Source organism: Solanum verrucosum, unplaced genomic scaffold (assembly GCF_900185275.1).
Source record: "Solanum verrucosum unplaced genomic scaffold, falcon-dt-bn FXZP01000115.1, whole genome shotgun sequence".
NCBI lineage: Eukaryota > Viridiplantae > Streptophyta > Magnoliopsida > Solanales > Solanaceae > Solanum > Solanum verrucosum.
Window position 1 is genome coordinate 1,626,748 of NW_026020680.1, and position 27,138 is coordinate 1,653,885.

Genomic DNA, 27,138 nt, shown 5'->3' on the forward strand with positions numbered 1-27,138 from the left:
TGCCTCTACTGTATAAAGATAAGTGTCGGGACAAGACCCACGACACCTCAAAACGCTATTACTAACAAATTATAAAATTAGAGTCCTCCAAAAGAAAGGAGGCCTCACTAAAAGCTGACGACCGGATGATATGATCTCAACGGAACTCCTGTTGATGATCCTAAGTACTTGAATCTACATCATGAAACGATGCAAGTCGAATGAAATCAATACATTGAATGTACGAATATGTAGTAAGACTGAATAAAACAAATAACTAAACTGAAAGTTACTCAACAGAAATATAGTATAAATCATGATGAAAATCATTTAAGCTATTACTGTAGGGATGCAATAATAGTAAATACTAAACTGAAATGTATATATAAAATATACTATACTGTGGATTTTCTCTAACCGATAACCATCATTATGAGTCTCATGATGATACAACATCTTACCCACGTTGACAGAGTCGCCCTATACCTTGCTGGAGTATAGGGTGCAACTGAACTGTTGAATCTACTAAAAAGTCCTTCTTGAGGCCCTATCTATAATGGTGGTGTAGCTTATGGAGTTTGAGTTATCTGAACTCTTACCCCAAATTGATGTTCAATACTATTCCCAAAACATAACTGTATGCTTACGTAAAAGTACTCTTGGGTTGAGATAATTTTTCAAAAGGCCTTTTTGAGAGGTAACTAAGTTGTACTAAATCTGTTTGAAAACTCTTTATACTCTTTTGGAAATCGTACTCTCTTTTCAATGTAAAAATAATACATTTGAAATCATCCAAGTCCTTGAACTTTTCTGAAAATAATGTTTTAAAACTATCTCTTGGACTCACTTTAATCCTCAAAAGAAATGTAAGGGAATATTGGCACGAAAATACTTTTAGAAAGAAACTCAATATAAACAGGGTTCATGTAGAACTATAAGCATAAACAAAAATTCAAGAATCTCAAAGCATAAAATATTTCAAATCTCATAATGTAAGGATTCAGAACTCGGTACAAGATCATAACTCATATTCAAGAATTTCATAAACTGAGGATGAAACCCTAGATTCAACTTGCTACTGACTGAATTGAGATGTAGGGCGTGAGGATGAATCAGTCTAATACTATGAATAGCCTTATATACCTCTAACAACAAAACTCTTGAAGAAGTTTGAAAAAAACTTGATTGAAAGACTTGAAACCCTAGATTTTGTGTTCCTTGTGGTATTCTTGGAGAAGAAGAGTGGAGAAAAATCTTGGATTGAAAACCTTAGGATTCTTAAAGAGAATCTTGAACTTGGTGCCTTTAGATCTTGAGAAATTCTTTCTTGAAATTCTTGATCTTTGGAGGAATGAGAATTGAGGATTTTGAGAGTTTCTATACGTATAATGATGTTATTAGGTTGTAAGATAAACTTAGAGAGGTTTATTGAGGTAAAAAATCAAGAATACCCTTCTGAGAACGTAAGAGGACCATAAAAATAAAAGAAAACAACCCTTTAATGAATCCCATTAGCTGAATCGGTGATCTGAGGTCTCCTCACCGAAAATAGTCAGTGGATCACCCAATGATATTTTAGGTCACCCAAATAGATAGAGACTTAAGGTTTTCAGAACATTTTGGCGGACTAATTCAGTGATTCGCCAATCCATTTGGCGGATTACCGATTGAGTAGGCAACCTGCACGAATTTCCTAGCTCGGGTTGGCCACGAATTCATTATATGCTGAGAAATATGAGTACTTGAAGTTGACCTTAATATGAACTCATGTGAGAATTTAGTCAACATGGAATGCTTTGAACTTGGCTTTGCTTGGTGTTTGAGGACCCTTATGACCCTAGATCACTTTAGATACCCTTGATACACTTTGTAAAGGACCTTAACATACATGATCAAGTAGAACATTACCCGGTTCAAGCTCATATACTTACAATGAACGATTCCGATTTTAATAGTAGAGTTACGAGGTGTTATAGAATGAGCCAGGTCTTAGCTTAGAAATTTTTGAGATGTTACAATTGTATACTTTTTTTACTTTCATAATGAATAACTTTCTACTTTTGCTTCCAAGATTAGGCCTAGCCGAACCTTGTTAAATCTTTGTATCATTTTCCTTCTTTATATTCTTATGTGTGATTGTATGCTAGTTAGCCAACAATATTTTCATACAATTGATATTAGAGATTAGGATTTTTGCACATAACCAAGGATTACAATGTCTTCATCATCTCTAACAAAGTATGAAATAGAGAAATTCAATGGGGGATCTAGTTTCAGTCGTGAAAGATTATAATGAGATTGTCATTAGTGTTACAAGGATTATGGAAGGCAATTGAGGAGGCTTTTCCAGAAGAGTTGAAAGAATCAGAAAAAGCAGACTTGAAGAGAGAACGGCAGATGTGGGCTTGACTTTTTGCTTAGATAAGTTATATGAATCAGTAGTAAGTTATGTTGTTTTAGATTATGCAGCAGGCTTAGATAAGAGAATCAAGATCTTTGACAGGTTATGTTTTTTATGACATGACAACTTTCTGAATAGGTTTTGATAATGACAAAGTGAGTCAGGTTCACAATCTAGTAGCAAAACCAATGCGGGAACTAAGAAATCGGACAAAGTGAACCAGGTTCACAATCTAGTAGCAAAACCAAAATGGGAACTAAGAAACCTTATTAAAAGGCAAAGACTCTTAAATAACGAAAAGAAGTGCAGAAAAATCTTTAAAAGACAAAGACTCCTAAATAAGGAAAAGAAGTGCAGAAGACTCCTTATAAGGCAAAAACTTCTAACTAAGGAAAAGAAGTGCAGAAGACTCCTAAATAAGGAAAATGAGTGCAGAAGACTCCTTATAAGGAAAGAAAAGTTTGAGGAGAAAAAATAACTTTCCTTGTATGATTCAGCTGGGGTTTAATCCACCTTTATAAAAGGATTGTTGACAAAGAGAATCACAACTTTTTGCACAATCATAAATCGAGAATATTTTGCAGTAAGAGCTCGTGTAGCGCTGAAAAGAGGCAGACGGCAAAAGAAAGAAGAACTAGAGTTAGGTTTTCTTTTCAAAGTTTAGTTTGCATTGTTTCATCTTAGAATTATTGTTTAGGGATAATTGTTCTAAGTATGAAAGAGAATTTGTGAGAATTGTAACAAGAAGTGGGTTTGACTTCTTGGAGAGTAGAGAAAATGACTATAGTTAATCGTTAGAAAGAATTGTAACAAGAAGTGGTTTTGAATTATTGGAGAGTAGAGTATTCAATTATATCAAATCATTGAACAGTTTGAGTAAACAGTTGAGGTGAGGTGAGGTATTAAAGTTAGTCCCATTGATTATAGAGTTGTAATCTAAAGTTGCTCTTTGAAGTTAGTTAAGTTTGGTGAAATCCTATGCAGATCGTGGTTTTTCTTCCCTTGAGCAAGGAGGTTTTCCACATTAAATCTTTGTTACATTTGTTACTATTTATTTCTGATAATCCAAAAAGAACCTGGTTCTTGTGTAGGTGAATCTAGGTTTCTTTATTTTTTTTACTCTTTCTAATAGTGTCATATAGTTAATAGAAAACTTTGCAATCTTTTGTTGCTTTGTCCACTACATAGGCTAAGTTTATAACAATTACGAAATCAGTGAAAGAGGCTATATGGCTACAAGAATTAGTAGATGATCTTGGACTAGTTCAACAGAAGACTTCAGTATTCTATGACAGTTAGAGTGTCTCATGAGCGAACAAAGCTTATTACCAATAATTTTTTCTATTTTATAATTTTTTATGGAGTTTGGGTAAAAAATTATAGAGCGACTCTTTTCGACTTTCATTCTGAAAAGTTCAACTATGAAAATTAAACAGTTTGCGCTAGCTTGTATAGAATGAAAAAACATTGATAATATTATTATTTTATTTTATCTAATGAAAAAAACATTGGTAACAAAATGTTTTTGAACTACTTTTATTTTATGTTTTATTGAAAAGCGCTAGAATTGTAGTAATAACTAAAATTCTATGTCTATCTGCTCTCATTTCGATCTATAACTTCCTACTTAATTGTCAATTTTCTATACATTTTCGCTTCAGCGCGCGTAACTCTCTTTCATCCAATCAAACACCTTCTCAACCTCCCCATAAATTAATACTCACTAGTTTTTCTTTGCTTAGTATGCCTCTCATTGGTTCTCGAATTAACCGGAGAATTAGTGAAGACAAAAAAAAATTGTAATATTGATTAGTTAAGTAAATTGAACTAATTCAATAACAACCTTTCTTTTCTTTCCTTTTTAGTACTCTAAATAAAAATACTGAGCAATATTGATCAAGAGCAAGAGTGATTTTCAAAAATTATGATGAAGAAAGGGAACATTTGTTGTCACAGTTGAGAAGAAGACCACACAATTCTTTCTTTTTTTTTCGCGAAAATAAATTAGCTAGTTTTTTTTACATAGCTAAAATGGCAAGCTTGATGGCTGCACCATCGAAGAAGACAAGTAAAGGAAGTTCAAGTGCACAATCAGTAAAATTTGCACGTAGAACGTCTAGTGGACGATATGTTAGCATGTCTAGAGAAGACATTGATTTGTCGGGTGAATTGTCAAGAGATTACATGAATTATACTGTACAAATCCCGCCTACACCTGATAATCAGCCAATGGATATGTCTATTGCTGCTAAAGCAGAAGAGCAATATGTTTCTAATTCATTATTTACAGGGGGATTCAACAGCGTCACTCGCGCACATCTTATGGATAAGATCATTGAATCTGAAGTTTATCATCCTCAAATGGCTGGATCCAAAGGATCATCATGTTCCATGCCTGCTTGTGATGGAAAGATCATGAAAGATGAAAGGGGTAATGATGTCATCCCATGTGAATGCAGGTAATTTATTAGGTAATAATTAACGATCTGAATTGAATAGATCAAGTATGTTGATAAGGTACAAGTTGATGTGTAAATTGGGGGCAGGGGAATCTAACTCATGTTTCACCTAGTGGGTGAAAGTTCAAGTAACCAACCAACTGAGATACTAAGATTCCTCAAAGTTGATGTGTTTGTTTTGTGTTTAGGTTCAAAATATGTAGAGATTGTTACATGGATGCGCAAAAAGACGTTGGTCTGTGCCCCGGTTGCAAAGAAGCTTACAAGGTAGGGGATCTTGATGACGAGATCCCAAATTTTTCTAATGGAGCATTGTCATTACCGGCACCAGATGGTTCGAAAGGTATGATTAGGAGAAATCAAAATGGAGAGTTTGATCACAACAAATGGTTGTTCGAGACACAAGGCACTTACGGGTATGGAAATGCTTATTGGCCTGATGATAGGGATGGAGATGATGGTGATAGAAGTATGCCTAAGACCATGTTGGATACATCTGCTGATATACCTTGGAAACCCCTCAGTAGGGTGTTGCCAATGTCACATGGTATCATTAGCCCTTATAGGTTTGTAGTTTTGATTTCGTGTTTGTAAACATAATTGTACATATATTTTTAATGTATTGCAGTTTGTGTACAGGTTGCTAATTTTTATTCGACTAGTACTACTAGGATTCTTCTTGGCATGGAGAATACAACATCCAAACCCGGAGGCAATGTGGTTATACGTGATGTCAATTATATGTGAAATATGGTTTGCATTTTCATGGCTTCTGGATCAGATGCCCAGGATATCGCCAGTTAATCGGTCTACTGACCTAGTGGTACTACGCGAGAAATTTGAAATGCCATCACCATCCAATCCTTTAGGTAGGTCAGATCTACCAGGAGTTGATATATTTGTATCAACGGCTGATCCAGAGAAAGAGCCGCCCCTTGTCACAGCCAACACCGTCCTATCCATCTTAGCAGCTGACTATCCCGTGGAGAAGTTAGCTTGCTATGTCTCAGACGATGGCGGTACCCTTCTAACATTTGAGGCAATGGCAGAAGCTACTAGCTTTGCTGATTTGTGGGTACCATTCTGCAGGAAACATGCTATTGAGCCTAGGAATCCTGAAGCCTATTTTCTCCTCAAGGGAGACCCTACAAAGAACAAGAAGAGAGGTGATTTCGTCAAAGATAGACGAAGGGTAAAAAGAGAATATGATGAATTTAAGGTAAGAATAAACAGTCTGCAAGATTCAATAAGAAGGAGATCAGACGCGTTTAATGCTCGAGAAGAAATGAAGATGTTAAAGCAGATGAAAGAGAATGAGACTGATCCTGCAGAGGCAATCAAAGTGCAAAAGGCTATTTGGATGGCTGATGGAACTCACTGGCCTGGCTCATGGTCTATCCCCAGCAGGGATCATCGCAATGGTGATCATCCCGGGATCCTTCAGGTTACTTTCTCAAGCAAATAGTAGTACATAATTGTTGAATCCTAATTACAAATATTGACATACATAAATGAAATTGTAATTTAAAGGTAATGTTGAAACCCCCAAGTAGTGATCCCCTAATGGGAGGGGGTGATCAAGATAAGCTATTAGATTTTTCGGACGTGGACATAAGGCTTCCAATGTTTGTGTATGTGTCGCGTGAGAAGAGACGTGAGTATGATCACAATAAAAAAGCAGGTGCCATGAATGCCCTAGTAAGAGCTTCTGCCATTTTATCTAATGGTGCATTCATACTCAACCTTAATTATGATCACTATATATACAACTGCTTAGCTATTCGTGAAGGCATGTGTTTCATGATGGACAGAGGTGGAGAAGACATATGTTTTATTCAATTCCCTCAACGATTTGAAGGAATCGATCCCTCTGATCGTTATGCCAATCACAACACTGTGTTTTTTGATGGAAATATGCGCGCCCTTGATGGTCTACAGGTAATTATAACCACTCTATTCAAATTTCATGTTCATAGATAAAAAAAACAATATTAAACATGCTTGATCATCCATTATGTGTATATATATATAGGGTCCTATGTACGTTGGGACGGGCTGCATGTTTAGGCGATTTGCACTTTATGGATTTGAACCAACAAAACCAGATAAGACACCACAGAAAGATGCAGAGGCTGAAGCATTGAAAGCCACAGAAGTTGATTATGACTTCGATGTGAATATACTAACTAAGAAATTTGGTAACTCCACAATGTTAGCTGAATCTATTCCAATTGCTGAGTTCCAAGGTCGTCCTATCGCTGATCACCCTGCTGTCAAGTTTGGACGACCTCCTGGTGTTCTTAGAACCCCAAAGGAACCACTTGATGCCACTAACGTTGCCGAAGCAGTCTCTGTTATATCTTGTTGGTAAGTTAACTAACTCAAAAGTATTGAATTTTATACCTCACACATTTTATACAACTTTCATTTCAATTAGGTATGAAGAAAATACAGAATGGGGTACTCGAATGGGATGGATTTATGGTTCAGTGATGGAAGATGTGGTTACTGGATACCGGATGCACAATCTTGGATGGCGTTCTATATATTGCATCACCAAACGCGATGCATTCCGTGGATCAGCTCCTATAAATCTAACAGATAGACTACATCAAGTACTACGTTGGGCTATAGGTTCAGTTGAAATCTTTTACTCAAAAAACAATGCAATTATTGCATCACGAAAACTCAAATTCCTCCAACGTCTTGCTTACCTTAACGTTAGCATTTATCCTTTCACTTCATTTTTCCTCGTCGTCTTCTGTTTTCTCCCTGCACTCTGCCTCATATCCGGTCAATTCATTGTCCAAAATTTCAACGTCACATTCCTGGTATATCTATTAACCATATCTATCTGTATCATTGGTTCAGCTATCTTAGAGGTAAAATGGTCAGGGGTTGCTTTAGAGGATTGGTGGAGAAATGAACAATTTTGGGTTATTTCAGGTACTAGTTCTCATCTTGCAGCTGTTGTGCTAGGTCTACTTAAAGTATTCATGGGATGTGAAACATCATTTACTCCCACATCTAAATCCGTTAGAGAAGACGTTGATGAAGCGTATGCTGAATTGTACATGGTGAAATGGACACCATTGATGATACCGCCTATCGTCATTGGTATGGTTAACATAATTGCAATTGTTGTTGCATTTTCTAGAGCGATATTCGCCATTGTACCTCAATGGGGAAAATTCATTGGTGGTGCATTTTTCGCGTTTTGGGTGTTGGCTCACTTGTATCCTTTTGCTAAAGGACTGATGGGTAAAAGAAGAAAAACACCCACAATTGTGTTTGTTTGGTCAGGTCTCATTGCAATAACAATCTCATTACTATGGATAGCTTTTGGTAACCCACAAGCTGGTCCTGGTGCTGTACAAGGGGTTGCTGGTGGTGGCTTTCAATTTCCTTAACTAAATTTAAATCAAATATGTTGCATATTAGAGTAACTAGATTGCAAATTAATTTATGTAAATTATTTCCATTTTTTGATAGAGTTATTAGGTAAAACAAATAAATAGAGCGGTTCCATCCAAATTTCATTAAAAAATGTTTGGTTATGGAAATTAGACAATTTGTGTTAGTCTGTCTGTATCTACTGAAAAAAGATTGTTATGTTTTTACACTATTTGTATGTTATGGTTAATGTCTATGTTATCTTCTACGCACCTACTTAATTCCTTGCTTGTTCTCCTATTTCATAGATTGATGCACATTTTATCTCAAAATACTTTAAAATAAATTTTATATTACAAATGATATATTTTTAGTACTTTTTATGTGCTACAAAATAAAAATCAAAACAATATAATAGAAAAGAAATAACAAACTCATAAATTGAGATTAGAAATTCTTGCAAAATTTGATGTTACTTTAGTGATATTATATAGTATTTTAATTTAAAGATAAATACATATTGTAATAAAAAAGTATTTATCTTGTAAAATTAACTACTATGCATGAAAAATAAAAACTAAATTGATGCATATATTGAATCGCATCATGATCAATCCAGGCGTGGTTATAAGTCATAGAACCTTGTTTCGATTCAAACATATGAATATTAAGAAACTAAGCAAAAAAAGAAAATGGGGATTATAAGTACCTAAAACTGAAGATGGTGGAGAAAAAGAATCAAGAAATTGTGGATATTCTAACCAAATGAAATAGTAAAAAAGACTTATTTATATTGAGATGTTAGGAGTAGTAAAAAAGACAAATTATTTATGAGATGTTAGGAGAAGTGGAAGAGACTCACTTTATTATAAGATGTTTGAAGTAGTAGAAAAGACCAAAGTTATTATGAAATGTTTTTTTTCTTTTTTTAAACAAAGATTTAATTTCTAATCTTAATGCATTATACCTATATTCAAAGAGAATGTTAAAAGTCTAAAACATTGTCATATTAAAAGTAAATGAACTATTAGTTAAATGAACCTCGACTATATTGGATTTAATTTACTCAAATTCATCATGTTTGGGTTTTAAAGGAATAATTAAATTAATTAAATTCTTTATATTTTTTAATATTTTAATTAAGTGTGGGGATAAAATGGTAATTCAACTTTTCATTTTGGAGCTTTCCACTTTTAGTAATACTAGTTTTTTCGCACGTGTCAACCAATTCAAAAACTTTCACATATAGCAAACATAAAAATCATATTTGTATGTTATAGCTATAGTTTGCATAATTGAGCTCCATAACAAATTTTATGTTTGCTATGGAGCTTTTGATTTGTATAATTCGCTATAAACATCCAATTTTATACAAATTGTTCAGTTTTGTATAAATTCATTTACATTGTAATTTGTATAATAAGATCTGTATTTGTATAATTATAAGTGTATAGGACGAAAATATATGTATTTGTATTTGTATATACAGTTTCTCTCGCTTTATACAAACGCAAACACATTTTATACCGAATGTATAAAATGGCTAATTGTATATCGAAAATGGCTAATTGTATACCGAATTAGATGGTGAAAAAATGGGATGTTTGCTACGAATTACAATTAAAATAAACTATGGCTATAACATTTAATTTGAATTAATAGTTTGCTATTTCATACAATTTCCCTTCAAAAAATATATGTTATAGTAAATAGTATTGCTTATTTATGCAAAGATTTGAATAATAAGTTTAGCAAAAAATAATATTGCAGATTCTTTTGTGAATGTTCAATGTGGATCGTCATATATATCTCTTATTCACGCAAACCTATGAAGATAGTCAATGAAAAATTTTATTAGTTAAATGCAATAATATATATATTTATTTTAATTTGATGAAGTTCAATCATGTAGTTAGTCTTATCTCACTAATATTACCTTATGGACATTATTTGTTTTGTATTTTTCTTGTCATATAACCAGATGTGTTTTGCATGTGTATTCCCCGTTAAATTGTTTAGATATCATATGAACATGTGAAAAAAAATCTACATTTTATATATTCACATATTTTCACATTTGTTGTGAGATTTTTTTTTTAAAAAAAAAAAAACTCGGAACATTTTAAAATAACATATTTGAAGTTAGAAGATCTTGTTAACTGGATAATACATTTGTGACATATATAATACTTTAATTTAAGGGAAAATGCATAAGTACCCCCCAGCCTATACCCGAAATTCCAGAGACACACCTAACCTTTACTAAGGTCCTATTACCCCCTGAACTTAATTTATCTATAATATTTTACCCCTTTTCGGCCTACGTGGCACTATCCTTGAAAATTTTGTCAACATGTGTTGGGCCCACAAGATAGTGCCACGTAGGCCAAAAAGGAGTAGAATATTACATATAAAATAAGTTCGGGGGGGGGGGGTAATAGGACCTTAGTAAAGGTTAGGTGTGTCTTTGGGATTTCGCGCATAGGCTGGGGTGGTACTTATGCATTTTCCCTTAATTTAAATACAAATACCTACCCAAATATAAATATATATTTGCATTAATGAAAATATTTATATCATAAAATTAGCTATTAAATAAATAATAAAAATTAAACTAATACAAACTTCAATTGGCGTTATTACAAGTCATATGAACTTTTCTTCGTCCAAAATACTGAAATATTAAGAAATAGTAAATAAGTAAAACAAAAGGACAATGTTTATATAGTAATAACTATTTTGAAGCAAACTTCCTGAGAGTCTAAATCACATAAATATCATTGATAAATAAAGTCATTCTTTTGTCTTGAGCATAAAAAACAAATCGTGACAATTCTCTAAATTTTGGAAAAAGATATTCAGAAGCATATATCTACATCACAAGAGAAATTGTTAACAAAAACAAATGAATTTAGACTACATCATGTTAACTTCGTATATTGGAACATTACATACTAATGTATATATTAAGCGAAAAAATAATTATTATATCATCAAAATTATTTTTCTCAAGTACTCGAGGTTATGGAATATACCCTCTTAGGATAGAATGACTTACTTCATCAGAACAGTGGTACCTCATATTCCGCTAAACTTCAAACTCACTTAACGACAATAAATCACAAAAAAAAAAAAAAAAAAATACAAGAAGAAGATTAAAAAAATTGTGGTGGAAAATTGAGCGGGAGCCCCTCTATTTATAGTCAACAAAGGGTAGTATGAACAAATGTTTTCTATGTCTTATCTGAAAAGTCATGATTTTTTGGAGAAGTCACAGCCCTTTGGAAAAATCACAACTTATTGAAAAAGTCACAACTCTTTGGAAAAATCATAACCCTTTGAAAAAGTCACAACTCTTTGGAAAAGTCACAACTTATCGAAAAATCACAACCCTTTGAAAGAGTCACAACTCATCGAAAAATCACAGCCCTTTGAAAAAAGTCACAACTCATCGAAAAAGTCACAACCTAAGTTAGGGATATTATAGCAATTTAACATTCAAGTTAGGAGTTCATGCTTTTAAGGTAATATAGATAGATAGATATAGATATATGATGATACATAATGATAGTATGATTAGTAATACTCCCTCTGTCCCATTTTATATGAGGTACTTTGACTCGGCACGAAGTTTAAGAAAGAAAGGAAGACTTTTAAAACTTGTGGTCCAAAATGAATGATATAAATTTGTGTGGTTGTAAATCATTTCATTAAGGGTAAAATAGATATTTTATAGTTAGATTGTTACTTTATATAAAAATGTGTCATTCTTTTTGGGACTGACTAAAAAGGAAAGTGAGTCATATAAATTGGGACAGAGGGAGTATATGATATGATGATATATGATATGATTATGGGAAAATTGTATATAATAGCAAATTATTAATTCAAATTAAATGTTATAAATATAGTTTGATTTAATTGTACCTCATAGCAAACTATTGCTATTTCACCTCTCTCCTGGTGAATCTCGCTCGCCACTCTCGTTCTCTCCCTCGCCTCTCTCGTTTTTTATACAAACGCAAGTGTATAAAGTGTGTTTGTGTTTGTATAAAGCGAGAGAAAATTGTATATATACATATATTTTCGTTCCCCTCTCTCCTCTCTCCCCTCTCCCAGATCTCGCTCGCTCACTCGCCTCTCTTACTTTATACAATTGATTTTTTTGTATATGTATACCAAAACAGATTATACAATTGCTTTCTTTTGTATATGTATAGCGAAATATACATATTTATGTTTGCTATGAAGCGCAATTATACAAACTTTGTTATATCATACAAATATAAATTTTGTGTTTGCTATATATGAAAGTTGCTCTATGATTATTATTAGGGGCGAGTCTACTAACTAAGGCATGTAGAGGTGCCACGTCACCTGCAAATTTCAATCGAAATCTGATGTGTATATTGATAAATAAACAAATGGCACCTAGAGAATCAAAATGTATCATGGTGCCATTATCATGGACGGATCTATTCAGGCCCATGGAGGTACCATGCCACCCGCAAGTTCCCATTGAAATTTGATGTATATATATATATAATAAGCCACAATGCAAATATATATAAAGTATTTAGTTACATTGTAACTATCTTGTTAGCTTTCAATCAAAAGCTAACAAGATTTTTAGTTACATATTTATTATTTAGTTAAATAATAAATATGTCATTGTATGAGCTATTTATTACTCATTCCTTTTGAATTTGTTAATCTGATTTTGATCTGACACATAGTTTACGAAAGTAAATTAGGTTTTGAGAAAAAACATTATTTACGAAAGTAAATTAGATTTTGAGGAAAAACATTAAATGATACTTGAAGTTGTCCCAGATTTTCAAAAAGACGCCTTAACTTTGCGTGCGTCCTATTACCCCACAAAACATTCAAAATCACAATAAATTCACATTTTTACACAATATTTCCACTTTGGACAAAAATATCCTTCAAATGTGCAATTTCTTAAAAACAAAAAGTCGGACCCATTATTGATGTATTGAAGGATGCTTTGGTAATTTCCTATGATGAATTCGTTTTGTTTGTTTCTTTTAAATTTATTTTACTATACTAAATAATTGTATAAAATATTATGAATCACGATAATTAATTACTTAAATATTTAAAAGATACAAAAATATATAAAAGATCTGATTGACTCTTCAAATTTTACTGGTGACACATAAATTGAGACAAATGAAATAATATATATTATTTGAAAATTTCTTAGAAAGTACTATAAATTACAGTAATTAACAACTACAAATATTTCAAAGACAAAAAAAATTGATTGAATCTCAAATTTTTTTTAGTACTATATAAATTGAGAAAGAAGAAATGACCTCTATTATTTGAAAATGACGTAAAAATATTACAAATCATACAATAAGAATTAACAATTTAAAATTTTAAAAGACTAATGCTTTATACTTATTCTATTTCCACTTTGGACAAAAATATCCCAATATGCATATTTTTTTAAGCAAAAAGTGGGACCCATTATTGATGTATTCAAGGATGCTTTGGTAATTTTCCTATAATGAATTCGTTTTGTTTGTTGTTTATTTTTTGTTAAATAATTGTATAAAATATTATAAATCACAATAATTATTTACTTAAATATTCAAAAGATATAAAAATATGTAAAAGATCTGATTAACTCTTCATATTTTATCGGTGACACATAAATTGGACAAATGAAATAATATATATTATTTGAAAATTACTTAGAAAATACAATAATTTACAGTAATTAACAATAGAATATTTTAAAGACAAAAAAATTGATTGAATCTCAAAATTTTATTAGTACCACATAAATTGAGAAAGAAGAAATAACCTTTATTATTTCAAAATTGCGTAAAAGATATTACAAAATTTAGAATGTTAAAAGACATAAAATTTTTTTTTTTACCATAGTTAACAATAATTAAAAATTTAAACTATTTTAAATTAATATTAAATTTGATTAACTCTTTAATTTTGTCTTTGTTAAATAAATTGAAACAAAAAATGATATATATTGGGCCCGAGCTAACACGGGCTCCGATGTCTAGCAAGTGTATATATATGTAAGATGTAGATAAATAAATAAATGACACTCAAAGAACCAAAAGGTACCATGGTGCCACTGGCAAAGGATAAAACTCCCTTCTATCAGATTCGATTTCGATTTGGCGATGATTTATTTTTTAAAAAAAATAACTTTCACCTTCAAATAGATATCGAATTCAGGTTCAACAATGTTTTAAAGATTATACTTTCTTTATTTTTCTAGTTGACTTAGTTTTAATCAATAACTATGTGATTTACACATGTGTATTACATTAATTGAATATTAAAAAATTGTTATGTGTATATTCACAAGTACAATTTTTTTTAAAAACTAACATCAAATTTAAAGAGGAACATGATAAGTTACGATCATACAAATAATAAATATAGTAAACAAAATTTTATTGATATTAATATATGAAAATAAATTCTAAACAATAACTATATACATATGAATATAATAATATACCACAAATATTATGAAATCTTTTAGTTAATGGATAAATTTTTATTGATAGACAAGATATTCACACGAAAAATGGTATGTCTCTTCACTTAACTCCAAATTTGTTGAGTGTTAGCATGCCTTTACAACAAAAGTATCATTACAATCATTTATAGAAAATACGTATATTTAAAACAAACAATAATAATTGAATTTTCAAAATTTTCGAAATAAAATCCACCTACATATGTTCAAAATTATGTTTAAATTTTAGAGTTCTAAAAATAATTGACTTTAGAACAAACTTTATTTTTCTTTTCGATTTTGGAATTAACTCTAGAAATCTTACTTTGTTTTATATCATATATTTATTGATTGATTTTCAAAAAATAAGGTGCTTTTGTTAAAAAAATTCGATGTTGTTATACTTGCACAATATTGTGGATATTTATTAAATATATTAATTTTGACAATTCAAAATATTTAAAAGCTATATGAAAAATTTATGGTCAAATATAGACTTGATTGAATCTCCAAATTTGAAATATGTCACATAAGGTTTAGAGATATTTTTAATACTTTTCTTGATTTTTTATTATGAGTCTCAAGCTCTTAAAAGAGTTTGAGAGCACTTGTTATGTCATTTAGTAGATCGGAGAAACATTTAAATTCAGTTAATCTAGAGAGTATTTTTATTTCTTAAGATGGTTAATAATTCGGAAATGAAACTAATATTTCTAGCCACGTTGGTGTTTTTAATATTCTGTCATTAAACAATAGAAAAGTTGTAATTCCCTTTTCAGGAATTATCTGAAGAAAATATATGGATTTGTGAAACACCCGCCCAAACGGATAATTTGTTGAGCTCTGGCAGCCATAGCCATGGCTTTCTCTTTGTTCACAACTACATCAACCTTCTCTGTCTCTCTTCGCTGTCAAGCTCGACCCAATAGCAGTCGCAATAGAACCAACCCAAAGCGCCTGTCTACAAACACAAACAGAAGAAGTCAAAAACCCAACCCCCCTCAACGGAAATCCGGCGAGTTTAGGCCACCATCGCCAATTACCACCGCTGCCGGTGATACTGCCACTACCTTCACTCGTCTACCCCCAAAAGATGACTTTTTTCTTCCATCCCTCCAAGATTCAACTGAAATAACCCTCTCTGAGTTAACTATTCCCACCCCAGCTAAGAATCCTAAGCAAGAGTTGGATGATGAGAATGTAGAGAATGTTAGGTTTGATTATGGAAAATTTGAGTTGTACGAGGTTGATGATGATTTTGAGGATGAGAGCGAGGATGATTTTGATGAAAATGATGATGTGGATGGTGAAATGGAAGGTACTGGAAGTAGGGTGTTTGAGGGTAGTGGGAAATTTGAGCTGTATGAAGTTAACGATGAGTTTGATGAAGATGATGATGATGATGATGATGATGTGGGCATTGAAATGGAAGGTTCTACAAGTGGGGTTTTTGAGGGCGGTGATGTGTTTGAAGGGGAAGGGAGCGATATAAAGGAGAAGGAGAAAGGGGTTCCAGCAGTAATGAGGTGTTTCGATAGGGCAAAAATATATGTAAAAGCAGGGGATGGAGGGAATGGGGTGGTGGCATTTAGGAGGGAGAAGTTTGTACCATTGGGTGGACCATCTGGTGGTGATGGAGGGAGGGGAGGGAATGTGTATGTGGAGGTAGATGGGTCGATGAATTCATTGTTGCCATTTAGGCAGAGTGTGCATATTAAAGCTGGGAGAGGAGGGCATGGTCATGGAAAGAAGCAATTTGGGGCAAAAGGCGAGGATGTAGTGGTAAAGGTGCCACCAGGTACTGTCATTAGGGAGGCCGGAGAGGGTGGAATTCAAGGGAATGTACTTCTCGAGTTGTTGCATCCAGGACAGAAGGCATTGCTATTGCCTGGTGGAAGAGGTGGGAGAGGGAACGCATCTTTTAAGACAGGGTTGAATAGGGTGCCCAAGATTGCGGAGAATGGAGAAGAAGGTCCGGAGATGTGAGTATCTCCAATGAGTATCGTTTCTGCTCTTTACACTTCGTAATTTTTTGTTGCATCTTTCGTGTTCATTCATCATTTAACTATATTGCAGCATGGTATTAGAATGTCGTGACTAGGAAAAATGATCGAAACCTCTCATTTGTGCTGTGTCTATTAAGTTGTCATCCTTAATTTCGAATCCTAATTAAGCTAGGACTATATCCTGGTCAGATTTCTTTCACGTTCCATTCTTTATGTATCTTGCAAGTAATAGTCCTATTGACCAGGTGGTTAGACTTGGAGCTCAAGTTGGTTGCTGATGTTGGTATAGTCGGAGCGCCAAATGCAGGGAAAAGTACATTTCTCAGTGTTATAAGTGCTGCTCAGCCAGCTATTGCGAATTACCCCTTTACCACTTTGCTCCCAAATTTAGGCGTAGTTTCATTTGATTATGATGCTACTGTGGTCGTTGCTGATCTGCCTGGTCTACTCGAAGGGGCACACCGAGGTTTTGGTTTAGGCCATGAGTTTCTTCGGCACTCAGAAAGATGTTCAGTCCTGGTACAATCTTTGTCTAAAGTGATCTTTCTTTGCATAAATAAGTTGAATTTGTTCCAATTCTGCATAAATAGAACTATAGTTGGTTGTTGAACCAGATAAGATTTTGGCTAATTGTCATATCCCTATATAGTTTGCATGTATTTGAATATGCTTGCTATGTTATAGCTAATTCGTGATGAAGTGTAACTGGGAGAGCTTTTAATCTAAAAATATATATTTGAAAGGTTAAACAGATTGCAAACTGTAAAGGACAGCCCAGTCCACGAAACATCCTGCATTCACTCAGGGTCCGGGAAGTGCCGCACCCCTATAATTGCAAACTGTAGTTTGATTTACTCTCTGTTGTTTTCTTGTTTCAAGTTTGTGTTAGCTTGGTGGTTTTTATATGGCTGAATACATAGATGTCTGGTTAAGCTTGTCTGAAATTTTCATTTAGACACCTAAACAAGGGTTTATGCCTATTGAACACTTTATGTTGTCAAAAAATGTGCCTACTTACATGGAAATAAAACAATTAAATTATGACGCGACAATTGAGAAAAAAGATCAATAACAACATACCTAATGTAATCCTACAAAGTGGGATCTAGGGAGGGTAGAGTGTACACAGACCTTGCCCCTACCTTAGAGGTAGAGAGGTTGTTTCCGGTAGACCCTCGGCTCAAGAAAAAACAGTCCAAAGGAGTCCAGCGAAAGAAGTAACGAAAGTACAAGAAACATTAGCTAATAACAAAAACAACAGATAGTAAAATAACAAAAACTACACTAAAACAATATGATATTCAGGTACAAGGAATCAACAGATAGTAATAAAAATCGAAGGACAAGAAACTACATGTGCAATACTATGACTATTAATATGAACGGGCAACAAGACAACATGTTGCTAATTACTTACCTTCTATCCTAATCCGTTTACTCCAGATCCTATCAAAGGTCGTGGTTTTGGTAAGCTGAAACTGCACCATCAAATGTCTAATTACCTCTTCTTGATACTTCTTTGGTCTACCTCTATATCTCCTGAAACCGTCCATAGCCAACATCTCACACCTCCACACTGGGGCATCCATGCATCTCCCTTTCACATGTCCGAACCATCTCAGTCTTGCTTCTTGCATCGTGTCCTCCACCAAAGCCACCCTCACCTTCTCCCAGATATCTTCATTTCTAGTCCTATCTCTCGCATTATGTCTAAAAACACATTGACTGGTCAAAAAAAACTTTCGGTGAAAGCAAAAATTTTATCTTCTGGTCACCTAAACCAATTGCTGCTAAAACCAATCACAATTCCCTTTCCCTTCCATTTTTTCCTCATCTTCAATAATCCGGTATTGTTCTTTCCCACTTCATTGGATTTCTTTAAAGCTTCCTTTTTCTCCCAACTCTCAGTATGCAAGGGTTGCTTCAATTTGATCCATGAAAACCCATTCGGGTTCTATGAATTTGGATCCAAATATCACAGCTCTCTGTGAATTTGGATGACAGAATTGAAGTTTCGTCTTCTCTGTCGAATGTCCTTGACTTCCTCACATTGTGTCATAGTCTGAAGGTAGTCTAAAAATGGTGAAATCTGTTGAGAAGTATGGCTGGATTTTGGAGTGAAAAAACTGTGGTTTTATCCACTGGAAAAAAATGATGTAGAAGAAGTAATAGGAGGAGACCAGAATCTGTTGAAAAAACTTGCCAGATTTTGGAGGAAAATAGTGGCCTGATCTGTCTAATAAAATGGTGGAAGAGAAGAAGAATAAAGAAGGGGAAGGGGAATGGTGGGTGGTGACAGGGATGGTGGCAAGGGTGGTGATGGACGGCGGAGGAGGGGGTGACAGGGGGAGAGAATTTTCTTAAAAAGAAAAATTAGGGCCTTTTTCACGCTAGGTCAAGTGTTCAATAATACATGTTCAATAATACAACCTTTAGTTTAGGTGTCAAAATGAAATGTTCGGACAAGTTTAGGAGTCCGCATATGTGTTTGGCCTTTTCATATTTTAAAGAGAAAAAAATAGTGGTGTTCATATTTAGCTATCCCTTTCCTTTCTGAGTTCCACAACATGGAATCACTGTGCTATTTCCTTTTCCTGTTGACATGAGTATCTTTTAGTAGTTTCTATGTACTCTGTGCATCCATATATTTTATAGTTTACTTAAAAGTCCCAATTATTTTGCACTGGTGTATAGCCTTTCTTTACGCTTTCTGATTATTCCGAGATTGAGCTAATAGTTTTGACCAATTGCTGGAATTTTTATTTGGAGAAAGGTGCATGTGGTTGATGGTTCATCTCCACAACCAGAATATGAATATGAAGCTGTTCGTCTTGAATTGGAAATGTTTAGTCCTGAACTTGCTGAAAAACCTTATTTAGTGGTTTACAACAAAATGGACCTTCCAGATGCCTATGAGAATTGGAAGACATTCAGGGACAGTCTGAGATCTCGTGGAATTGAACCTTTTTGCATGAGTGCAGTGAAAAGAGAGGGTACACATGATGTTATTTGTGCTGCTTATGAGCTCGTTCGTAGAAGAGAAGCTTCTAAAGAAGAAGGTAAGCAATTCTTATGTCTGTATTATGATTTGTTTAGATGTTACCTGTGGACATGACTATGCTAAAATACCATTGATGTTCAGTTAATTTGTTTTGACAAGTGCAATAAAATTGAAAAAATGCTTGTTCTAGCTAAATAAATATTCCTATCAAAATTTGTCCTACCCTTTTTTGGTTGTCCTAAAGTGTGTCCAATTTATAGTAGCACATTTTTTTTTGGTAACTAACCATGTTTTATTACCAAAAGTGACAGTGTACAGCTCAAATGAAAAAAAACAAACAATGAACAAGCCTATAGACAACTAACTGGACAGGCCCAGAAAGTTCTATGCATACTGTAGTGCTCCTAATCACATACTCTCCTAGACCAGATAAAAATTTAAACTATTCAAGTGTATAGCTAGCGTCACATGCATGTTTGCTTGGAAAAATACCTCTTGGACAATCTTCTTCACAATGACTTCCTCATTTCTTCTTGAGCTTTGAAAGACTCTGTAATCAAGCCACAATTCATATACAGAGGCTGCTAGTGTCATTCTAAAGATGGTAACAATATTGCCTTTGCCTTTGCATTCATTTTCACACCATTGGATTTCTTCAGTCCAACTCATGACTTGTTGACTGATACCTTGCCAGTTAAGCACTCTCCTCCATACACATGAGGACACAGAACACTTGAAAAAAATGTGCTCTATGGTTTCCACTTCAGTTTCACCGAGAGGGCATAGGAGGCAAATTTGCATACCCCACTTTATCAACCTGTCTTTAGTGTATAGCCTCCCATGAATAGAAAGATATAATATGAACAACCACTTTGGGAGGCCAGGATTATTGCATATGATTCTTTTCCAGGTGACACTAGGGTGGTCCCCTATCATCTTTTGGTACATCATCTTGATTGAGAATTTGTGTATATTCAACATATCACTTTCACACATACCTGTCTCCTCAATGTGCTTCTGAGCCTTCAATATCTTCTGAATTATCCAACATGCCTGTTTAGGCCTAGCACCCCACAAAGTTCCCGTCTTGCCATAGTAAATGTGGACCCATTGAATCCATAATACATCCTTCTTTCTACACAGGTTCCATAACAGTTTGCATAATGTTGCTTTGTTTCAGACTTGCAAATTCAGTATGTTTAGCCCTCCTGCAACCTTTGGTAGGCACAATTTATCCCAAGCAATAAGTGCCTTTTCATATATATCTACTCCACTAGTCCATAAGTAGTCATGATCTTTTTGGGCAATAGAAACAGTTCTGACCAGTAGATCTGTATGGAGAAAAGTACAGACTTTAAGAGCTGCAGCCTCCCTGCATAAGAAAGAAACTTTGATGTCCAAGAGGTCATTTTCCCTAGTATTTTGTCCAACAATGGTTGACATTGCACAATAGATAATCTTTTAGTGCTCAGGGGAACACCTAGGTATCTTATAGGCAATTCTCCTTTAGGCATACCGAGAAGGGCGATAATCTGATCCTGCGTCTCCTGAGTGACCCCTCCGAAATAGATGGAGCACTGTTGCATATTGGCATGGAGTCCAGAGGCAAGGGAGAATTGACTGGAACACTGGAATAGTACCTGAACTGATTGAAAATCCTTTCTGCTAAATAAAAGTAGACCATATGCAAAGCTAAGCTGTATAATCTTCAATTTAGCACACTTAGGGTGATATTTAAATTTATGTTCGTGTTGTAACGTTTTTAGAGGCCTATTGAGATATTCCATAGCTAAAACAAACAAGTAAGGTGACATGGGGTCACCTTCTTGGCTGCAAATGGGGGAGTGGGTACACCATTAATCATTATAGAGTATGTAACTAGTGAGATACAAGTCATAATCCACTTGACAAACCTATCAGGAAACTGTAGATTGATTAAGATTTGCTCCAGATACACCCATTCAAGTGAGTCATAGACCTTTTGAAGGTCCACCTTCATCATGCATCGTGGTGAGATGCCTTTTCTTGAGTACCCTTTCAGTTCATGACTTAAAATGTCATCTGATATGAGTCTACCAGGAATAAATGCAGACTGGCTACCATCTATAAGGTCATTGATGACTACACTTAGTCTCTTAGTGATTACTTTAGAGATCATCTTGTATAAAACATCGCAACACGAGATTGGCCTGTATCCTCTGATGGTAGTAGGGTGTTTGACATTGGGAATCAGTGTTACTAAGGTACAGTTCACTGGCTTATGCATGCTATTCGTTCTAAAGAAATCCTGTACAGCCCGTGCCACACTATCTCCTATGATGTCCCAGGAATTTTTATAAAAAAACTGCATTATACCCATCATTACTGGGAGCTTTACTGCCATCGATATCTTTTATAGCATCCTCTACTTCTTCATCACGTGGGCCACTAGTTGTAGTTGTTGTTGTCTGCTAAGCACTCGTCCTTTCTGCATAATATCGTTTCTGATGCTAGGAAGCTGGGTGGAAGCTGACCCTAGGAGCTGCTTATAGAAATCAATAATTTCAGCCTGGACATCTTCATCTCTCTGAAGCAATTTACCATCAACTGTTGTTATGTTTTTGATATGATTTTGCGCTATTCTATTCCTCATGCATGCATGAAAGAATGCTGTATTAGAGTCCCCAGGTTTAAGCCAATCAATTCTGGCTTTTTGTTTCATAGCGCTCTCCTCAACTCTATACCATTTTTCAAGTTCTAGTTTGAGTAGCTTCTCTTCTTCATACAACCTCTAATGCTCAGTTATCTGCCCCATTTGGTTTTGCAAGACTTTCAGTTTTCCTCGGAGTTCTGTAAACCCATTGCTGATACCTTGGAACTCTTTTTTATTTAGGTGCTTCAATTCTTGCTTTAGAAAAGTCAGCTTTTTCGAGACCATTGCCAAAGTACTAGCTGTGGCACCTTTGGACCATTCCTGTTGAACTAAATTTTTAAAATCAGTGTGTTGTGCCAAATTTTAAAAATCAGGGTGTTGAGCCAAACAGTTAAAAAACTTGAAAGATTTAGCCCCTTTATTTTGTCTTTCATACAGTGATATACTCAAAGGAGAGTGGTCTGAGAATTCTGGCTCCATAACAATCACCTCAAGGCAGGGCCACATTTGGATCCAAGCAGTGTTTACTAGCCCTTTGTCGATCCTACTAAAAACATGGTTGTTGGTCCAAGTAAAATTTCTTCCCACTGCTTTGAGTTCCATCATACAGACGGTTTGCATGAACTCTGCAAAGTCACTAATTTCATTAGCTTGAACAGTAGAGCCTACAACTCTATCTTCAATATGCAAGATGGCATTGAAGTCCCCCATGATCAACCAGGGGCTTGTCATTGAATTTGATATACCCAGTAAGTCGTGCCACAATTCTTTCCTATCTTGAATGGTATGCAACCCACACCGATGTAAAATAGAAACTTTTGTTTGTGTCATAGATGTTCACCGAACCATGGATATACTGTTCATTAATAAGAATTTCAGAGAAGTCACACACAGTAGGATTCCATAGTAACCATACTCTACCTTTTCCCGTTTGATAGTTACACAGTGCTCCCCATCCAGGAGCTATTTTTGTTATTATCTTCTCAGCACATTTTCTCGATACTCTATGTTCCAATATCGCTATCATGTCAACTTTATTCACTTGTAGAAACTTTATTAGCTCCTTATGCTTATAAACTTTATTAAAACCCCTGACGTTCCATGTAACAACTTTCATCTAGCTAGAGTAGGAAGATTGGTTGGAACTGTACCTCCTTTCCTAAATTGCCCAGAATCTTCTGCATTCTCTTTGGACATCAGCTCCATGTTGACTACAGCAGCCAAAGGGCTAAAGACATTAGCTGTTCCTATAGCCTCATCCTTCCGCACTCTATTAGCGGAGAAGGTGTTTTTAGTTGTTTGCCAGCTTGTGCCTTGGTTTCCTCCAGTAGCTTGGGTAGATTTTGCATCAGGTGTTAGATTCTGTCCTGGAACACCCAGCTCAGACGTACACTCGTTAATCTCATTAGTGCTGCCTGATGAAGCACCCTGATTCTGAGAAGGGGCCTGTTGTATATGTGCCTTGGGATGCCACATTGTTTTTGCACCTTTTGGCTTAACAGCTTCCCTCGATCAACTTGTTGAGTTTGTTTTTCCTCGAGTGGATCCTGGCATATATGTCCTATCTTCAGACACTTAAGACAGTAGCTAGGCTTCCCGTCGTATTCTACCTCTTGATAAAATAGCTGCCCCTCGGGGTCTTGAACTTTGATCATAGTAGGTAAGGTTCTAGTTACATCCATCTCCACGAGGATCCGGGCATAAGAAATCCTTTCGATACTAGTGGTGCATTCATCCGCATAGATGGGACGACCCAAAACACTTCCGATTCGACTCAAGGTCAGGTTTCCCCAACAATTCATAGGTAAATTAGGAAGTCGCATCCATAGTGGAATCATACGAAGTACTTCCTCCCCCAAACTTAAAGTCAGCATTCCATTCATGAATTATGATGGGTTTTCTGTTCATGGTATAAGGGCCCGAACAAAGAACTGTTTCCTTGTCCTCGATGCTGTTAAAACGTACCACAAAGTACCCATCATTGTGGTAATATATTGTAGGTTTTGAAGCAAAGTTCCAGTTGGTAGCAATGAACCTGTTAATAGCACCAATGGAAGGAGATGCTCCTACGACATATAGTATGATAGCTTGCTTCCACTTGAGGGTCTCCTCTGCTATTTCACTCTGTTGAATTTGAGCCACTTTCTACCCTTCAATGATAACAGGTTCAGTGAATTTTAAATTCATCCCATGCGCTGCCATTTTAAATAGACAGAAGTTTCAATGTCCCCACTTTTACTTTTCTCAATACTTTATCCTCTATCTACCTTTTTACCTTGCAAATGTCAAAAATGGGATCCATGTTTCTCAAGAAATGATAAACAATTCATATGTTCGTTTTTCTCTCATTGCTTGAGTTTAATGAAAAAGTGGACTACCAGAATAGAACATATGGAGTAGCACCCAAGGGTGTGTCCTAGTGGTCAGGTTTAAATCCCAACAAAGGCAAAAACACTAGGTGATTTCTTCACATCTATCTATGCCTTGAATTTGATGGACATAGTTACCCAGTACCAGTGTTGGTGGGAGGTAACAAGTACCCTGTAGAATTATTCGGGTGCGCACAAATTGGTCCGGACACCACGATATCATTAAAAAAAAGTAGTATGGATGGAGTAATTAAATTTTGAATGAAGTGTTTTTTTTCTTCCTTTATTTTGTTTTTTCAATGGGGAGGGGAAGGGGGATGTGGTAAGGCAACTTGCACCCTTGTTCCTTGTTGTTTGTTTTTCTTCTTTGTTTACCTTTCCTTTTCCTCGTAAAGGGAGTAATCAAGTTGTGTACCGGTCATCAAGGATTGCTTCAATAGATTTGCTAGGACTTGCTTCTTTCTTTGTGAATGTGACATGAAATGAGAGTGCTTTCTGCCTACTTCTATCTGGGTAAACTCCTAGATTTTTTTTTAAAGGAAATAAAACAAGAGTGTTTATCAAGAAATAAAATAAATAAGAGGACGAATGTGATGGTTTCCGCGAGGAGATTTTCTACTGTGTATTTTCAGCACCAAGTTTCATTTATTGCTGTAAATTGCATGTCAAATTTAGAAAGAGGTTGGAGGGGTTAATAGTGCTCAGTTCTTTGATTGTATTGGTTTTAATTTCTTGTACAGTGAGAAGGGACCCAGTAAACTTGAACTATGTTGCTGACATGGTGAAAAAGCAGCGAAATGCTCCCATAAATGAGTTTGAGATCTCCCATGATAGTTCTTCCAAAACTTGGTATGTTCAAGGATTAGGTCTGCAACGTTTCGTCCAAATGACAAACTGGCGGTATGGATCTCTCTGTTCTCTGATCCTGTCTTCTTTTACATTCTTGTGTATTGCCTTTTATCAAGGGACTTTTCCTTCTATTTCTCTTTGGATTAGCATTCCTATGGAAACAAGTTTTGGTTGTAGCTAGTCAACATTTTCAAGTTTGAGTTGAACTTTTTCTAGTGGTCTCATGTATCATCCTAAATTTAGGTGTTTGGAGATTTTATGTTGATAGATGATAGGGATTTCTGAAGTCTGGTCCCGTCCATTTCTTTGCTTCAAGGACCTGTTTTAAATCAAGTTTGTTTGATATCCTCGAGCTTATGAAAATTACATTGAGTTCATTAAAATGGAATCTTGTTCTCTGTGCAGATATATGGACTCAGACAGAAGATTTCAACATGTTTTGGAAGCATGTGGTGTGAATAAATCTCTGCTCAAGCTTGGCGTGAAAGAGGGTGACACCGTCGTTGTTGGAGATGTATGCCTATGCTTCATTGCTTCCTTATTCCTAGCTTATCTTAGCCTCTAGAGTGCATAATTGCATCTTTTCCCGTAATTTGCATTGAACTTATTTGCTGATAGCTTCTTATTCTTTTACTTAAGTTCGTCTATTCAAAGCTTACCATTACTACATTTAGCTTTGTGTAGCATGTCATAGTAAAAAGCTCTTGATATCTTCAGTGATATGTTACCATAGTTGAGTGAAAAGGAATTCTTGCGATACTCTCTCTTCAGCAGCATAATTTTCAGTTTTTGCTATATGTGTGCAAGTGTCGGGGATAATATGACTGAGTTTTGCATCATTCTTTGCCAGATGGAGTTGGAGTGGCATGATTATGATAGTGCAGGCTCTATAAGTAGGAGGAAGTGGTCTTCAGAACCAAGTCGATAAGTTCATGGTTGATCTTAAGAATATGCTGCTAATCAAGTAATCGTACAAAAGACTAAACATCCTTGTTTGTGGCACATTTCCCAGCTCTTAAACTAGAGCTGCTGAAAATCTGATTATATTATACATCTGCACTACGGAAAAGACACATGTAAGTAGTATAATTTTGTTCAAGATATTGCTTAAATAATCGTTTCCTTTGTGCTAATGTGAATTATAAATTTAGGATTGTTATAAACTTATGCTTGCTTTCTGCGTAGGTTCGTGCTCTCAAGTTTCAAATAATATAATCACGCCTCCAATTTAGCAGAGCATTTTCGATCAAAACACCTTACAGAGCTGCAAGAGGAATTGAGCTGGAAGATATGGTACGATCTCCCAACATCTTTGGTTCATGCCATATTAATGCAGCTTCTGCTTTCTGGTGCAATGATGTGTATCACTCTCCCAGTAGTTAATTTATGACAGTGACAGTGGAGTTATGTGATATTTTATCTTTATACATTTAGAAACATGGTTATGGTCAGTGTGGCCATATAACCGTCAATCCCTAATTATTTGGGACCGAGACGTAGTTGTTGTGGTTACACTTAAAAGTTCCAAA

At 34.9% G+C, this 27,138-nt stretch overlaps 2 protein-coding genes across 4 annotated transcripts; both read left to right on the top strand.

Moving 5' to 3' along the window:
• The first annotated feature begins 4,411 nt into the window (after positions 1 to 4,411).
• LOC125812149 (cellulose synthase-like protein D4) lies at positions 4,412 to 8,269 on the top strand. Of its 3 annotated transcripts, none has more exons than XM_049491633.1 (6): positions 4,412 to 4,839; positions 5,028 to 5,405; positions 5,479 to 6,283; positions 6,370 to 6,777; positions 6,872 to 7,206; positions 7,277 to 8,269. In XM_049491633.1, exons 1-6 carry the CDS (start codon positions 4,412 to 4,414, stop codon positions 8,247 to 8,249), a joined length of 3,327 nt encoding a protein of 1,108 aa, XP_049347590.1. In that variant the 3' UTR covers positions 8,250 to 8,269. The 3 variants fall into 3 exon arrangements, with proteins under 3 accessions (XP_049347590.1, XP_049347591.1, XP_049347592.1); XM_049491634.1 differs by having other exon boundaries at positions 4,464 to 4,839; positions 5,028 to 5,308; positions 5,511 to 6,283; XM_049491635.1 differs by having other exon boundaries at positions 4,567 to 4,839; positions 5,511 to 6,283.
• Positions 8,270 to 15,522: 7,253 nt separating this feature from the next.
• Positions 15,523 to 26,953, top strand: LOC125812151 (GTP-binding protein OBGC, chloroplastic). Its single transcript, XM_049491636.1, has 7 exons — positions 15,523 to 16,734; positions 17,004 to 17,277; positions 19,532 to 19,817; positions 25,501 to 25,660; positions 26,015 to 26,123; positions 26,460 to 26,685; positions 26,795 to 26,953. Exons 1-6 carry the CDS (start codon positions 15,611 to 15,613, stop codon positions 26,535 to 26,537), a joined length of 2,031 nt encoding a protein of 676 aa, XP_049347593.1. The 5' UTR covers positions 15,523 to 15,610; the 3' UTR covers positions 26,538 to 26,685; positions 26,795 to 26,953.
• Positions 26,954 to 27,138: the final 185 nt, after the last annotated feature.